The 16,497-nt window shown below is 41.2% G+C and overlaps 2 protein-coding genes and 1 long non-coding RNA gene across 5 annotated transcripts; 2 read left to right on the top strand and 1 right to left on the bottom strand.

Annotated features, from left to right (window-relative positions):
- The first annotated feature begins 270 nt into the window (after positions 1 to 270).
- On the top strand, positions 271 to 5,190 carry arl6 (ARF like GTPase 6). Its single transcript, XM_040204276.2, has 8 exons — positions 271 to 531; positions 1,182 to 1,308; positions 1,498 to 1,559; positions 1,737 to 1,805; positions 1,892 to 1,986; positions 2,224 to 2,353; positions 2,436 to 2,491; positions 3,289 to 5,190. The coding sequence occupies exons 2-8, from the start codon at positions 1,189 to 1,191 to the stop codon at positions 3,312 to 3,314; spliced, it is 558 nt and encodes a 185-aa protein (XP_040060210.1). The 5' UTR covers positions 271 to 531; positions 1,182 to 1,188; the 3' UTR covers positions 3,315 to 5,190.
- A 1,560-nt stretch (positions 5,191 to 6,750) lies between these two features.
- slc5a7a (solute carrier family 5 member 7a) lies at positions 6,751 to 15,186 on the top strand. 3 transcript variants are annotated; one of them, XM_040168326.2, is made up of 9 exons: positions 6,751 to 6,987; positions 7,713 to 7,938; positions 10,471 to 10,584; positions 10,858 to 11,013; positions 11,102 to 11,250; positions 11,546 to 11,689; positions 11,944 to 12,097; positions 12,706 to 12,923; positions 13,017 to 15,186. In XM_040168326.2, exons 2-9 carry the CDS (start codon positions 7,755 to 7,757, stop codon positions 13,686 to 13,688), a joined length of 1,791 nt encoding a protein of 596 aa, XP_040024260.1. In that variant the 5' UTR covers positions 6,751 to 6,987; positions 7,713 to 7,754; the 3' UTR covers positions 13,689 to 15,186. The 3 variants fall into 3 exon arrangements, with proteins under 3 accessions (XP_040024260.1, XP_040024248.1, XP_040024254.1); XM_040168314.2 differs by having other exon boundaries at positions 6,838 to 6,987; positions 7,683 to 7,938; XM_040168320.2 differs by having other exon boundaries at positions 6,881 to 6,987; positions 7,710 to 7,938.
- On the bottom strand, positions 8,499 to 8,922 carry LOC144385304 (uncharacterized). Its single transcript, XR_013451529.1, has 2 exons — positions 8,785 to 8,922; positions 8,499 to 8,646 (listed from the first exon to the last, which is right to left on the bottom strand). It is a non-coding gene; the product is annotated as an uncharacterized LOC144385304 (long non-coding RNA).
- Positions 15,187 to 16,497: the final 1,311 nt, after the last annotated feature.

The following is a 16,497-nucleotide window of genomic DNA, read 5'->3' as shown; positions in this document are numbered from 1 at the left end:
GTTTGTCAAACGGCTGTGTCTGGTAGGTTATAAATGAAAGACATTCAAACTATAAAGATTTATTTGCAGGGATTAAAAAATACAAACAGAAAATTGTTAAATAAAAAATGAAAATGTAGGCTAGGCTACACAATAAAAGTGGAGTGGCTCCACAGTGGAATAAGGTTGCTTATAACCTACACCAAGAACATTATTATTTTAAACTTACACCTCATAAGCGTACCATTTCTTTTGTTACAATAAGCTGGTTCCGTTTTTAGTCTGTGTTTTCATAAACGCCACTTTTTTAGCAGCAACGTCTCAGGGCAGGACGCCCTCTTGTTTGGCCTCCAGGTGGCAGACTTGATCCGGCACACTGGTCTCCCAGCAACACGGTGTAAATAACCTAGTGTAGCCTCTGTTGACTTGAGAGCATGATGGACTAGAAGAGAAATGAATCAAACACTGGTTTGACCCAGGTCATTTAATGAGCGAGCTTAAGCGGGCGTTAAGTGAATCTTGAAAGCAAGACATCATCGCTAAAAAAAACAGGTACAATTTTGCACTACAAGACGGTTTGGAGTAGGATAATGCAAGCTAACAGCTAACGTGCTAGCTTTAACTGTAATGTTAAGCTAACTAGGTTTCAAACATATTAAGCGTTTGCTTACTTTATACCGTCTCGTCTTTGGATTTGCTTGTTATACAATACTGCAAATGGATTTTAAAATAGTTACTAGCGTTAGTAGATCATTTACGTTAGCTAAAGTTATTAACGTTAACCCAGTGGCTACACGTTAGCCGAGGCTTGCTAGCAGCAGGAAGAACAAGAGATTAACTGGTTAAATAGCTGTTAGCGAATGTTAATTACGTTAGAAGCTGCCCGGAGTCCTCTAAACACGTTAGCTTAAGCTAACGGTTAGCTCAAAATAACGGTCAAGTCATCGCGATAATACCGATCAGGCAAAACGTTAGTTGAAGTTAACAACAGTTCGCAATGGGAAGGGACAACAAGTAATTTCACTAACTGCACACCAGGTTGACCTGGTGATAAAGGCAGACAAGAAGTCAGCTTTAATATCTGTGTCGAGGTGCATACTCCTTGTGTTCAATGCGCAATACGCAACTGAATTTCGCAAAGGCTTCTGTGAGCGTGCAGCTTTTAGCGAGTTCATGGGCTTTTTGTTGTGTACACCTGACAGGCAGCTGATGGGGCTGTTTGACAAGTTGGCCGGATGGCTGGGGTTGAAAAAGGAAGTGAATGTGCTGTGTCTTGGTTTGGACAACAGTGGGAAAACCACGATCATCAACCAGCTGAAACCCGCAAATGTAAATATGACCAATATTTTCATTGGAGTGAGTTTGTGAAAGAAATGTGATTGACTCTCAATCGTGTGCTATTTGTGTATTTGCCAAATCAGTGATATGTGCACATCCATATTGCATGCTAGTCTCTGTTTAGTATCTACAGCATTGCACCATATCGGCCTACATATCACTTTGTTATTCTTCCTTAAGGCTCAAGCGCAAGACATCGTCCCAACCATTGGCTTCAGCATAGAGAAGTTCAAGACATCCAGGTAGCTGGTCAACATAACAACTTAATTTAATACAACTCGTAATTCCAGAAATGTTAAGCCATCTTCTAATAGTTACACACTATTGTCTTTAGTAAATTGATAGAAATCTTTGTTATATATGTGATGCTTTGTTTTATCCCGCCCAATACAAAAGTTTTCTCTCTTCTTCTTCTGTAGTCTTTCTTTCACAGTGTTTGACATGTCCGGTCAAGGCAGATACAGGAACCTTTGGGAGCACTACTACAAGTGAGTTTGCCAGTGCTACAAAACCAACTATTTGCCATTTGATACAGTATGCATATTCATTTCTGTGATCTCTTTGTACTTCTCAGGGAAGGCCAGGCTATCATATTTGTCATTGATAGTGCAGACAAACTGAGGATGGTAGTAGCCAAAGAAGAACTTGACACATTACTAAACCACCCTGGTAAGCTCATGTACATTTAAGATCATTCTTGAACTTGGCTTTCAATCCCAGTCCTGTTAAGTGTCTTACTGTTGTGTCTCCTTTTGTGAATGAGCAGACACTTTTTTTTCCTCCCAAATTCCTCTTTTTTTAAATGTGTTTTGGTTGCATAATATTGTTTCTCATTAGCAGAACTTAATGAACTTACTACTTCACTATACTAACTTTCCCAACTTCCCCCTCGCACTCTCGCTACAGACGTGAAGCACAGGAGGATCCCCATCCTGTTCTTTGCTAACAAGATGGATGTCAGGGATGCTCTGTCGTCTGTCAAGGTGTCGCAGCTGCTCTGTTTGGAGAACATTAAAGACAAACCCTGGCACATCTGGTATGAACATTCAAGCACAGTTATTACCATTATAGTTTGCCAGAATGTTAATCTTTTCCTAAAACATGATGTGTTGTTTCAGTGCCACCGATGCTCTGAAAGGAGAAGGTTTACAGGAGGGAGTGGACTGGTTACAAGGTATGATGAGAGTTCAAATGAAGGAAAGGGGGGATGGCCATGACCGTGTATAGAACACTTGTATAAAATCAGTTTACTTCATTATATACCGTTATATTAAAAAACACATATGGATAATAGACACACTGCACTACTAACTTTTACTTTGTTTACATTTAAAATGTGCCACCATGTGCTGGCATGGCCACTGTTGATTAGCAACACCTTACAGATCATTTTCAAGACCTACAATTGATTTATATTGTTGTATTTATACAATTTGTACATTAATATCAATTATCCTTTTGGTTTGATCTTGGATGACATTTCTTGGATTCAAATTTCTTTGAGTTTCCATTACAATTGAATATTTTTCGTCCTCAATTCAAGCAATACAATACCAGTTAATCCTAAAAGTATGTCATTAAAAAATGTTTTTACTCAACAATTCAATGACTCATATGTTTTTGTTTTAATGTTTATCTGACTGAATAATAGAAACAGAGTGTATTCTGTTTAACGGCGTCACATCACCGTCTTTTCTTTTTACTACGTTTAACAATGAAATCCTTCCATAGATCAAATTATGCAGTAAATACTGTGTTTTATAGCAGTTTCATTATTTCTTGTCTCATTGTATAGCTGCAGTTTTTGTGTTGAAGTAGCCAAAAGATTATTCTGAACAGTACTTGGGCTGAGACAATATCAGATTTACACGACAGGACTATTATGGCCCAAATCATTCACTTTCATATTATTACAGTTTAATGAATGCGCTCAATATTCAAGTTATTAACAGCATTTCTCACATTTTCCAGATCAAATCAAAACAATGAGAACGTGAGGGCATCATGATGGACGCGCCGGAAGAAGCAACATCCATGGAGATCTTTTATGAAAGACGAGTGGACGTGTTTTTTAGAGGTACCATGGGATAGTAATGTTTATAGCGTATTTAGATTGTTCCGCTTGCAGGTGGAAAAGTGAATAAATGATTTGTTTCTCCCGGTACCAATAGTAAGCTGATGTTAAAGATGTTAAAACTAAATGATATTTACCCTTTTATATTTCTCAATGTTTTTGTTGAACCAGATCACAGGAAACAGGAGGAACTATATTGTTGCTTTATTTAAGTACATTGTTGTTATCGTTTTTGTCTTCATTTTAGGGAGAGGGACTCTGGGTGTCTTTTAGAAAAGACATATCATTGGGTGTTAAGTTTAGTTTCCCCTCAACTGTCCTTTGTCTGACAAATGGCATATGCCAGCTTCCCTGGAGAGAAAACATTTCTAATAGCTGATTCATTCAGACAACGCATTATACTAGTGTCCACTCACTGTTACCAATGTTAGATACAGTACGTTCAGCATCGTCTGCTGCGATTATGTTTGTTTCCACTGCACAACACACACAGCAGGGGATCAATGCTCAACCGCAAATTCATGACCACAGCTTAAGAGCAAGGGATGGTCTCTGCCTGTGTTACGCCTCCATGCATCAGATATAATTCTAAAAAACATTGTGTAATAAGTTACGGGTCAATGTGTATGGAATGGGCTAATACAACAACACTGAAGAAAGGTCCTTTAAAAGTGTTTCTACTTCTGAAATATGCCAAATTATTATTTTTTTCTTTTGTCTCTCAGGGGCTTTGTAGGTACTTTATTGTTTGTGTTTGGATTGAATAGTTCACAATGACGAAGCAACATATTTTTCCCAGCTTTTTGAAAATATCAAAATATGTTGAAGCGCACATTGCCTTTTCAAGCTTGAATATTGTCACATTAAAAATAAGATCCATCGTATGTTTACTGGGGCTAATACCTCATAGGTCTCTGCTCATGTTTCATTGATACATACAATACATATTGTAACTTGTTGCTTAGCTTTATTGTATTAAAGTGAACATCAAGTTAATTTGTTTGCTTAAAAAACAAAACTTGTCTTTGCAAATCTATTTAACCTGTGTTCCTATCTTCGCCTTATTTCAGTGCTCAAACAAAAACAAAGGTAATCTAACAAACTGCGTCATTCCATTTACTCTGTTCTTCAGTGATCCAAATTCAGGCAATAAAAAAGAAAAACATCATTGGCCCACTGCACCGGGTTTTTAAGGCAAGCCTTTGATCTTCCTCTGGTCTCTCACTAAAAGCTTGCATTAAAAAATAAACCTCTGTACACATCAGCTTGTGTACAGCAAAGGGGAGCAACAACTGACACAAATGTGTTATGTTAATACATGTATCTAAGATAATAGTTGATATACTGTATAGTACTGTGTTCATGGATCATCTGTAAACCTGACTTTTAATATCACAAATTGCAGAAACTGCAAACGGCACTCACACATGTCAGTGACTCTGTTTAGACGACCACTGGGGGACGCCAAGCGCCAAAATATCCCAATTCTTCTCCTGGTGGCTTTCAGGAAAAAACATTGCTTTTGAATATATTTTTAAATTCCCGAGTGAATGTTAATGATATACGTTTCATACCGCTCTGTCCCCTCCCTCACTACGTTCTAAACAAGAAGACGGCTCCTTCAGCTGACGTTTCATATCCTCCAGACATCTATTTTAAAACATTTGGACCCTTTGAGCACAAGTTCACTTTAGCACCAAAGACGTTGTAGATTGTTCTTATCAAATGAGCTTGTGTGGTTTGTTTATTACATTGTATGTGTTTATTTTTTATAGAATAAACGCTGTGGAGAATGAAAATTGTTTCCTGATGTCACTTTGGGGGCTTTATATGTTGGCCGTGTTATCTCTCCCTGAGTCTCTCTGGTGCTCTCTTACTAACATCTTGAGTGCTGCCAGTAACAGCTGCTCATTAAACCTCGAGCCCTTTGAGCACAGAAGAATTTATTTGCTTAAACATAAACATCAATTTCTACAAGTTTTATCAAAGAATGTCTGGTATAATTCTCTGCGGCAGATTGTTAGCTGTTGTACATTTTGTGTCATTTCATATTATGTTTTTGTGTATGTATTTAGCATCATTGAGCAAACGTGGAGTGTCAAGTTCATGTGGCAGCCATCTGTCAAACATGCCGTTAGAAACCCTCCCAGCTGTCTTCCGGAAGTTTGGGATTTTGGCATCAGTATCACACAGAATCACTTGTCAGATGTTGAGCAAAAATCACACTCCAGTCAAAGTTTTACAAACGTAACTGTGGTTATTTGGTACTTTATTGCTTTAGTTTGAATGGGAATCAGACCACATAAAAGAATATACAGCTGTTGAGCCGTTCAAGGCGATTTAAAATGTTTTCATTGTAAAATTTCATCACGTTGTGAAATGATTGGCAGACACAGGGGAATTGTATAATTACACAAATGAATATAGAAATAAAGAATGACGTACAGCTGATGCAGTCTCATCAATTAATGCAGTTAAGATCAATTCAAATGATTTCTAATAATGTAAACCTGAGGCTTATTTAAGCTTCTGTCCATGGTGCTGAATCTGGGGAACTGTGTGGAACTAGCAGTTAAAATACATTTTGTCACTCTTTCTCTTTATGAGCAAACACCTCAGTCAGCACGTGTCTGTTGTACACGTGTGTGTGTGTGCGCGTGCGCGCGCACCACAGTGGGTTTTTTAAGTGAGACTCACTGTATCATTAAATCTCTACCACTGCTCTTCGGAATCCATCCTAATTGGATGTCTGTCAGTTTTGACAAGAGCAGCCAAATTAAATGAGCCAAGGCAGAGCTTGCCATTAAGTAGACACAGTTCAGGGATGTACTCTGAAGTGAAAGTGGCGAGAAAAGTACATTTAATTGATTCTAATTGCTTCAAGGTGGGTAGCGTCTTTAGGCTGGACGACTGCTTCCACATAGGCCCAAAATCAAGAGGAAGGTTGGGCTGCTTCCGCAGCAAAATGACCAAGCTTCGATTAGGTTGTTTCGCTGTAAATTCACTTGATGATTATTACATCTAAGTAAGTATTTTACATATACTGCTCCATAGTTGTCTCCCGTGTAAAACAAAGAAGGCTTCATGGTGGTTTCACATCTTCTAAGGATGAAAGATGGCTCTCCTAGAGCAAAGTTAATTGCGGTTGTAAGGTAAAATGCCGGCTGAGGCGCGAGTGACAGCGGATAAAAGGCCACATGAAGTATGGCTGCGAAATTAAGTGCCTGTTACGCACAGAGCTGCGTGCTGAGTGCGATCCACGTCACGCATATACACAATTTACTCCATCCCCTCATCCACACAATTATTTAAAAAAGCTGCGTTAAAACGCATATCTTGCTATTCGGCGATTGGTTTAAAAAAAAGATTGCGCAAAGGAGTCTGTGCTCATCTCGGCCAGTGCACTGTGACGTGGTTCTATTGCAAGGTGCTCATTAAGAGGGACGTTTGGTTTCTCTGACGTGTGCATGAGTCCTCCAACGGCACCTGCCCCCTTATAAGCCTCAGTAAGTCACCGGGGAGACCTTCACCACCGATTCATCTAAAGCAGTTTTCCTCCTCGGGTGTCCCGGCACATGACCCGAGAGACACTTTTGGTAAGTATTGCATGCGCTTTTTCAAGCTTTCGTAAACTGCAGATCAATTGATATTGAAAAAAATAATAATTTCGTATTAAATTGAGAATGACCAAAGTGGAGATGTTCAGATCACAGTTCGTTATCTACGATATAATTTCTCCAAGGTTGTCCCGAACTTGGCTTGGTTGAAATAATTGTAGCGAATGCTGTGCGTAATTTGAATTTTACGCGGACACATGCGGTCACAGGATGGAAGAAGATGGAGAAGAAGAGGACATGTTTTAATTATTTACTAGATTTTTCGCAGATTTGTTTGATAGTTATTTTTCGAATGATAGGATATGTATTCGAAATTTAAAGGACACTTTATTTGAGTCTGTCTGATGGAATCAAAAACGACTAAAAACGATCCTCCGGGTGTCTTTAAGCGACATTTTCATCAATTTACTTATTGTGATGATGTAAATGACGAGAATCACAAATGACCTTAACTGTGTCGAAAGTCAAATTTCTGGAAAAGACCGCGTGAAATCTAAGAGGGAATTGTTCTTACTCTTATATTCTGTTTCAACAAGTAGTGTTTTTATTCAGTTGACCCCGCAATGCAAGTAAAACCTCATGAAAACTTACTGTCTATTTCACAAGAACCAAAAAAAAGTCCAGATGTTGCCAAAAACGAAATGCCAAACGGTTGTTTTTATATACTCATGCAGCTGATCCTCGCTCCTCCGTGCGCCCAGCAGGTCTCCATGCCCTCCCGTCCCTAGTGGAAGTCCGCTGCGACAATGACCATCCACATAGAGGGGCTTGTGGCTATCGCGATCTTCTATCTACTGATCCTGTGCGTGGGCATCTGGGCGGCATGGAAAAACAAACACTCCGGGGAGGCGGAGGGCACCGACCGCAGCGAAACCATCATGGTCGGTGGGAGGGACATTGGATTATTTGTTGGTGGATTTACCATGACAGGTGAAATTTGTCTTTATTATTCAATAATAGTTGTTTTACTAGCTAATAGCGTTTAAAATACAAAAATGATCACTTGGGTTTCTTTTTGAGAAGTTGAATATTCTCAAGTTAGATGATTCCATTTTTTATTGTATAATGTGTGTGTCAGTACACAGTAAAATCGCCAGTGTTAATACAACACTTAAAGAGTCAATTTTAACACTACCTCAGTGAACATATGGTCCCTATCTACAGAGTGTTAAATGTACACTGAATACAGAGTTAAATTTCCAGAGTCAATTTTACTCTGGTAAGAGTTAAAATTTTACACTAGGTGCAGTGTAGTGTAATAATATTAACTCTAAGAAGTGTCAATCAAGTTTTACACTATGTAAGAAGTAACACCCATAGTGTTATTCACATGTAACACTAAAGAGTTATAAAAGAAATAACCTTTCCAGTGTTAAACCTACTTTACACTATGTTGATTATGAAATCACTCCAAAGAGTGTTGATTTTTAACCAACTCCTACCAGTGTTGCATATCTATGCAGGGGGAAAAACACACAGACAATTGTATCCATACTGTAATACATATTTATTCCAAGTAAACATGAAATATTGGCATCAAAAGTAAACCTAAAACATGTAAAGCTCACATCTTATCACAGTGGCAAAGATCTTGGTTGGTGCTGGATGACAGGAATGTTTTGATCAACATGATGGTATCTGCAAAGACAGCAAACTGAAATCAACATTATGATCTACAACCCCATACAAGCTGACAACCTGAAAATACCCTATTTCAGCTTTAAAAATCACAAACACAACTACATTTTCGGTCAAGTACATAAACTTATTACTTACCACCAGAGCACCACAGTACATTAAAGAACAATCTGAAAGAAAAAAGGAAAATATACATATTAAGTAACTACGTAACTACGTAGACCCCTCCGCCGTAGCCTGACGTGCACCTCCGAAAAAATCTAACTGCGAGTCGAGTTGACGTGGATCGCAAGTGCTGTGATTGGTCCGCTCAGAACGTAATTTGCGGCAGTTGCTGACATTTGAAAGTATCGAAAGTGCATTTGCTCGTCCAGGTCCCTCAGTGGGTGAACCAGTGTTGTAAATTCACGTCTTCTCCGTAGCCTGCGCTTCAATATGAGATTCGGCTCACCAAGGATTCGGCACCCGCAGAAACACACAGCCACACCCGCCGCCGCCGAAACGTGGAAGCATAAATTAAGCTTACAGCAGCTACAGCCAAAGACATAAAGAATAGACATCGACCGCTGCTGCCTAGTGGTGCTGACGAGCCGCGGGGCCGCCAGCTTGGACCGGTCACCCGCTCCACTCAGTGCCAGCTGGCGCAACGAAGTGTCAGCGCGTCACTCGCTGAATACAAAAGCGGATGTTCACGGGATTTTGTAGGCATGACACCGAAAACATGATTCGGCGTATTTTAATATTCATAGTAGGCATAACAGTAATAATATTCTGGTATATAATATAATAAAAAATATTTGTTTGCGCCTCAGCAGCCAGTGCAGCGTCTACTCTTTATATGTCTATGGCTACAGCAGCAGCTAACGGGAACCGAGCCTCTCGGAGCCGCGGCTCGGTTCACGTTAACTGGGTCGACTCGGTGCATTCCGCCGTCTGCCGGTGAACTAGCGGGTCCTATGAGCACGTCCGCATGTCCGCGACATGTCCCGCTATGCTCGACCAAAATTGTGACGCTAAAGCGATTTGCTCCGGCTCAAATAGAAATAATAAATATGACTGCTTCAACAAATTTTTGTCGTCATTTTACTGAAATAAATGTGCAAGCATGACACATAACACACCAGGACAGCTCGTCCTCGCTGACATTAACGTTACCTCGTGTCGTTTTTGTTCAGTTTGGTGTTGGTGGTCAGACATGTGGCTGCTACATTTAAGCTAACCGCCGACCCGATATCACGTTAGCCATTTGAAATTCGGTATTTGAAGACACGAACCCAACATTGACTAGTGTGGTGAATGAATACGTCCCTTTATTCTTATACAGATTCTACTGGAATGAAGAAAAACAACGGGAATAGTTTATAGTAGAAAGACTTACCACAGTATTTCGATGCGAGGAAGATGGCGATGCCAGAATCCACATTCTCAGTTTGACCGGGAAAGTTGGTGGGCGGGGCTCTCCAGAGTATTCTTTGTGATACTCTGGAAGGTATCTTGCTCTAATCAGTGTTGAATCAGGGCCTGAGAGAGTCAATAACACTGACAGAGTAAAACCTCTGTTAACTCCGATTATTTTCACCAACACTGGAAGTTTTCTGGTTCAATTTTACTCTGTCCATTGTTGGAAGAACTCCGGAAGAATTAAAATAGTTTGACACTGCCTTTTTGACACTGGCAAATTTACTGTGTATTTCTCTTTTTTTTACAGCAATATTTTTTAAAACCTTCTCAAGATTGTCTGTTAAAAATGCCAAAATAGATGCGATCATTAAATAATTTATTTTTAATCTAAAGTGATGTTGTGTCTATGTGTGTGATTTTCAGCGACGTGGGTTGGAGGAGGATATATAAATGGTACAGCTGAGTATGTGTATCTGCCTGCGTACGGTTTGGCTTGGGCTCAAGCTCCCTTTGGATATGCACTCAGTCTTGTTGTGGGTGAGTGGTTTAAAATACAGTTTTATGCCAACATATTAACAGTGAAATTACAGACTATATACCTGATTGAAATGGTAGTTTTGGGTGCTCATCAAACCATGTTGTTGGTTCATCTTAATGAACTTTACCTCCTTGTTGAGTCTTAAGCTGTTGTTTAACATATATAATTTAACATGAATAAAACCCGGCACTGTTCAAAAACAGTGCCGAATCAAACCATTTAAAGATACACTTGAAGGAGCCTTAATTGAATGTGTCTGCTCTTTGGCCCAGGGGGTCTATTTTTTGCCAAGCCCATGCGCTCACGAGGTTACGTCACCATGTTGGACCCGTTCCAGCAGATCTACGGGAAACGCATGGGTGGCCTCCTCTTCATACCTGCACTCATGGGAGAGATCTTCTGGTCGGCGGCCATCTTATCCGCCCTCGGTGAGTTCATGTGCCCATCTACAAGGGAAATAAATGATTCGGTGGGCCATTAAGATTAAAGTGAGGTTTTATCCACATGCATCTGTAGGTGCTACTCTGAGTGTCATCGTGGACATCAACATTAAGATGTCCGTGGTTATCTCAGCGCTCATTGCGATATTTTACACCTTGGTTGGAGGACTTTACTCGGTGGCCTACACCGATGTCGTGCAGCTCTTCTGCATCTTTCTTGGCCTGGTAGGTTCATATTTACCCCAAATTTAGGTATAGATTATAGCTGCTGTAATTGAATTACCCTCTTAAGTAGATTCACTGTATTTGTTGCACTAAATAAACATACTTTGACTTTGTCTTGACAAATCACTCTGTCGTAAGAAAATAGTCACGATTGCTGCTCCAAGGCAACTAACTGGCATAAAATGACACTGCAACCCCTTATTTTTGGCACGTGCATAACATTTATCGTAACAAAACTATAGTTTTTTGTTGTTTTTTTGTAACTGTTGCAACTTGTTTTTCCGGATGTTTTCAGTGGATCAGCGTCCCGTTTGCGTTGACCAACCCTGCGGTGTCAGACATCACCATTACTGCAGTGAAGCAGGTGTACCAGTCGCCCTGGAGAGGCAGCATCCACAAAGGCGACACCTGGGTGTGGATCGATAACTTCTGCCTCCTGGTACGGTCCCCACACGTTAATCACCCCTTACTTCATCAGAGTGTAGTCCACTGTGTCCGAGACCAGGTCGAAAGGTCTAAGAGTGACTTCGTTGATGAGGCAATATCAGTTAGAAAAACACTACTGCTTGTCATCGAGTCACCTCACGTGAACGTGTTCCACGCACTCTCATTACATCTTTTTTGTAGAACCACTCTCTAAAGTTGGTCCTTATTCAAGCGAGTGTTATTCACCGTTCTTCACACGTGCTGCAGATGCTTGGAGGAATTCCCTGGCAAGTGTATTTCCAGAGAGTGCTGTCTGCCTCCTCGGCAAACTACGCCCAGGTCCTCTCCTTCCTGGCTGCTTTCGGGTGCCTCGTCATGGCTGTGCCCTCCGTTCTCATCGGGGCCATCGGGGCCTCCACAGGTTAGAGGGCTGACGCTGACTTTGTGTGGGTGTTTGTTTAGTGAGGGAAGGCTCCGGATGGGTCCGTGTTGCCCTTAGATCAAGAGAGAGCCTGGTAAATAGCAGCTGGTTCAGCTCATCCATAATGAAGCAGCGACTCGTTTAATAACCACGCTGGCTGTGTAAATATTACATTAGAAGGAGGCAAGGGACCGAATTAGAGGTTTGATCTCCACATTTTCAGGTGTCAGATTCCTCTGTGAACATCGGAAAACACAACTTTGTTTCGTCGTGTTTTAGCATGAAAATAATAACCATCGGCTGCTGGGACAAAATTACAACAATACAAATGGTATTTCAAATTCAGCCGTTCTCATTCCCGTTATCGTTACTTTAATGAGCCTAAAATCTAAAGAAATGTTACAGTGGTATCATATTTTTCTTTGGCTCACATGTTAAGAATATAGTCAGTGTTATGAATGGTTAATAGCAAATTACCTCCATTTCAGAGGAATTTGGGAATATTGGGTTTCTCTGAAGGCCACATGGTTTTTTTTATTATTTCGTTGTAATGCAGTTCAAGTCTACTAGCCATGTTGGAAGTGTCATTCATCATTTTCCTTACTCAGATTGGAACCAGACGAGTTATGGGGCTATTCCTCCCAAAGATAAGGATCAAGCGGATATGATTCTCCCCATCGTGCTCCAACACCTTTGCCCTCCGTTCGTCTCTTTCTTCGGGCTGGGCGCCGTGTCTGCGGCCGTCATGTCATCTGCAGACTCCTCCATCCTGTCAGCCAGCTCCATGTTTGCGAGGAACATCTACCAGCTCGCCTTTAGACAGTCTGTGAGTACAACTTTAATACATGTCTGTTTGTTTTATGTGGCTCCTCGGGCTCACGTCACCATGGCGTCCCCTCTCGTCTCTCTACGTCCTCAGGCGTCTGACCGTGAGATCGTGTGGGTCATGCGTATTACCATCTTTGTATTCGGCGGCCTTGCCACGTTGATGGCGCTGGTGACCGGGACCGTTTACGGCCTCTGGTACCTGAGCTCCGACCTGGTTTACGTCATCATCTTCCCACAGCTGATCAGCGTGCTCTTCGTCAAAGGCACCAACACGTACGGCTCCGTGGCCGCCTACCTGTTCGGCATGGTGCTGCGTATAGGTGGAGGTGAGCCTTACCTCGGGATGCCTCCTTTCATTTATTACCCCGGCTGGACCGTTGAGCAGAGGAAGCACCACGTAACCGGAGAAATGGAGGACGTCGTCATCCAGAAGTTCCCCTTCAAGACCATCTCCATGATCGCCTCCTTCCTGGGCAACGTCGCCGTCTCCCACCTGGCAAAGTATCTGTTTGAGAGCGGCAAGATTTCACACAAGTACGACTTCCTCGACGCGGTGGTGTCAAAGCACAGCGGCGAGATTATGGATAAGACGACGCTCGTGACTCGCGGAAACAACATCGGGCTGTCGGAGATGGCCCCCGTCAAACCGCGGCTCAGCGTGACCTTGGCGGCCGCTTTCGCGCGCCGCGACACGCTGCCGAAGGAAATGGTGGTGGAGGAGGAGGAGTCCAGCTCTGATTCCTCCCACCATGGTGAGGAGTGAACAACTTTTAAAAGAAAATGAAACTGAACATGACGAGGGAACTGTCGGAGAAGCAGTTACATTACTGTCCAATTCTCCTGAAAGAAGTATGAGAGCAGACGCAAACGTCCTTCGTTGGGACTACAAAAGAAAACACATCCAGCTCGTGCTGATTGGATAACGGCCACATGACAGGATACATAGTTTAGCAGCTTGCTGATTGTCTGGACATGACTCTCTCTTTCTGTGCATCAACCATTCGCTCAGATAGATATTATATATATAGGTCGGTGTAATGCATACTCATCCTTTTTTTTAACCGCTTTGGAGTTATACTTAAGAAGACGGTTTTAATGTGATGGATTTGATTTTATACCACTAAAGCATCAAACTACAGATGACTTGAGACAAGAGATGTTCCACAGAATTTCCATTGCTGACTAGTGTTGAAATGTTTCATCAGAAATGTGACAAGGAATGAACTAATTGCAAGTAGTTGATAGGAAGCCACGGACTTTGCAATCATGTCATGTACTAATTAGATAAAAGCAATAACACACACACACACACACACACACACACACACACACAGACTTTAACAAGTATATAGCAATTATTATATATCTGATTGTGAGAGAAAGTTAAATAAATATAGATCCAAAAATGATAGAACACAGGATTTTGTATAACTCTACTATGTCCAAACAAGCCAACACATGTATGTTGTATGTAAGTAACGTGTGTTGAACTGAAAAAAAATGTTATTCATGAATTAAGTGACACGTTAAACCGACAATGTCATGACGTGAAACACATCCGACGTATTAACCAACACCCAAAACCAAACTTAGTTTGACACATTTAAATGGCAATGACGTCTCTTCATTATTACTGTAAACATATCATGACTGTGTGAATCAAAAAGGATGCAATCCATGTTTTGTCCTGAGTAGAAAAAATACAAGCAATAGTAACCGTAGTTGACTTCAACATTCTCTTTAATGTCAGAGGTTTTAATCATAGGAATCTGTGTAAATTAGTGTTTTAAATAATCTTTTATTCAACTGCCTTAATGAAACTCATGAAACAGTTTTATTTCCACAGTTGTGACTTGACTCTGGTCAGACAAAGACTTGAATATGAATGTAATCTCTAGAAAAATGTCTAACTATATAGTTGTGTACTTCTACTGGTATTTGTGTTGCTGTTTTTGTTTGTGATTTTGCAAAGTCAAAAGGTAACTGTTGCAGAACAATGTGGAGGCAGGTTCTGCTTCACAGATGTGTGCTTTTATTTGTTGTCAACAGCAGATACTCCTCTTTGTCATGTGTGTTTGTATAATTAAGGAGAAAAAAAATGTATAGACAAAGAAAACAAATCATACTGGTTAAAATGATTCAAATAAGGGGAAAAAAAAAGGTTGACTAAATGTTTATTTATTTTTGATGTTATGAGAGACACAATATTAGAAAAAAAACATTATTTCAGAAAATATATATAAATTCTACTTTTGGAACAAGATATAATTGGTGTTTCACATTTTTTGTTTCTTGACTAAAAAAGAATACACATTGAGAATATTGCAATTCAATTCATTTTATTTTTCTTAATTAGAGATGAGGCTGAACGCACCAATAACTTTTAGAGGCCCTAAGAGGTCAGAAAGTCATGAAAGTAACACTTTTGTGTATCAGAAATATCTTTTTCAGCAACCCTTTATTATTCATCTATTTGTCTTAAGCTTAATCGTGGTTCTCAGGCTTCAGTGCTTCTCTTACTCTAAAATGAAATTCAAAAAGCATCTCTCCTCAGAATGAAGACTCTTCCGAGCTCTTTGTTTGTCTGTCGGGCCCTTCAGCTAGCTGGATGCTGGACGAGCAAGAGAACATGTCCCCAAACGTGACTGAAATGACAATGGCTCGGCTTGCATCTTTGTCCCCCTCCGCCGCCACAGTGAAAGACAGCGTCTTAAAATAGCTCCCGCTCACTGGTTATTTACATTACCTTAAGTGCTGTACTCTCTTCTCTCATGTGGGACTCGGGGAGGAGCCACCCAGGGGTGGGTGTGGCTGCCGGTGGTCAGTTGGGGGAGATGGACCCTGGAGGGGGTTAGAGGGGGGATGGAGGGAGGGGGGGGTTGGCTTCCTGGCGCCCGTTGCCGTAAAACCCGCCGACTGATGCGCAGGAATGACGCAGGAGCCCCACCCATCCCCTGCACAACCCCCCCCATCGCCAGCGTCCTTTTCAACGTCCTTGAGAACTAAGGCCGATCACATAAAAAACGAGGGGGGTGGGGTGGTCCCATCTACATTCATAGAAAGTGCCTCAGAGAGCACTCATGATAATTAACAATTATGAAGGAAAACTGACGCTTGTCCGAGAGTCAATCCATTTATTAAAGGCTTGGCGGGCGAGGAGGAGAGCGTTGGGGGAGGGTTTGGGCTTCCTTCTTCGGTTCATTTGGATGTGAACCAAAACAGCTTCATTCCTGCTGGATATCTTTAGAGGCTGATGTCTTTCCAGGAGTCACTGATGTTATACGCGGGAAAATGTTTGTCCTGCTTTTGGTCTCGTCTCCAGTTGGTTTCTCTTTAATGAAACGTTTATTTAACTTTATTTCTAGCAGACAGTGAGATCGCTGACTCTAGCAGCTCCATTCGTTAAAGCGAAAGGGAGAGTTGAACGGCCTTATTGTGCTGCATTAGCTTCTGTCTTGGTCTGGAGGAAGCTACTTCGAGCTCAGGCCCGATTCCCACACAACGTGTTTCAAAATGTAAAGCGTTTTTACTTTACTCCCTTCCTTTTATCTGCTACAGCTGTCTGGCTTATT

The sequence above is a fragment of the Gasterosteus aculeatus genome, chromosome 12, assembly GCF_964276395.1.
Source record: "Gasterosteus aculeatus chromosome 12, fGasAcu3.hap1.1, whole genome shotgun sequence".
NCBI classification, from domain to species: Eukaryota; Metazoa; Chordata; class Actinopteri; order Perciformes; family Gasterosteidae; genus Gasterosteus; species Gasterosteus aculeatus.
This window is presented reverse-complemented; position numbering and strand designations above follow the sequence as displayed.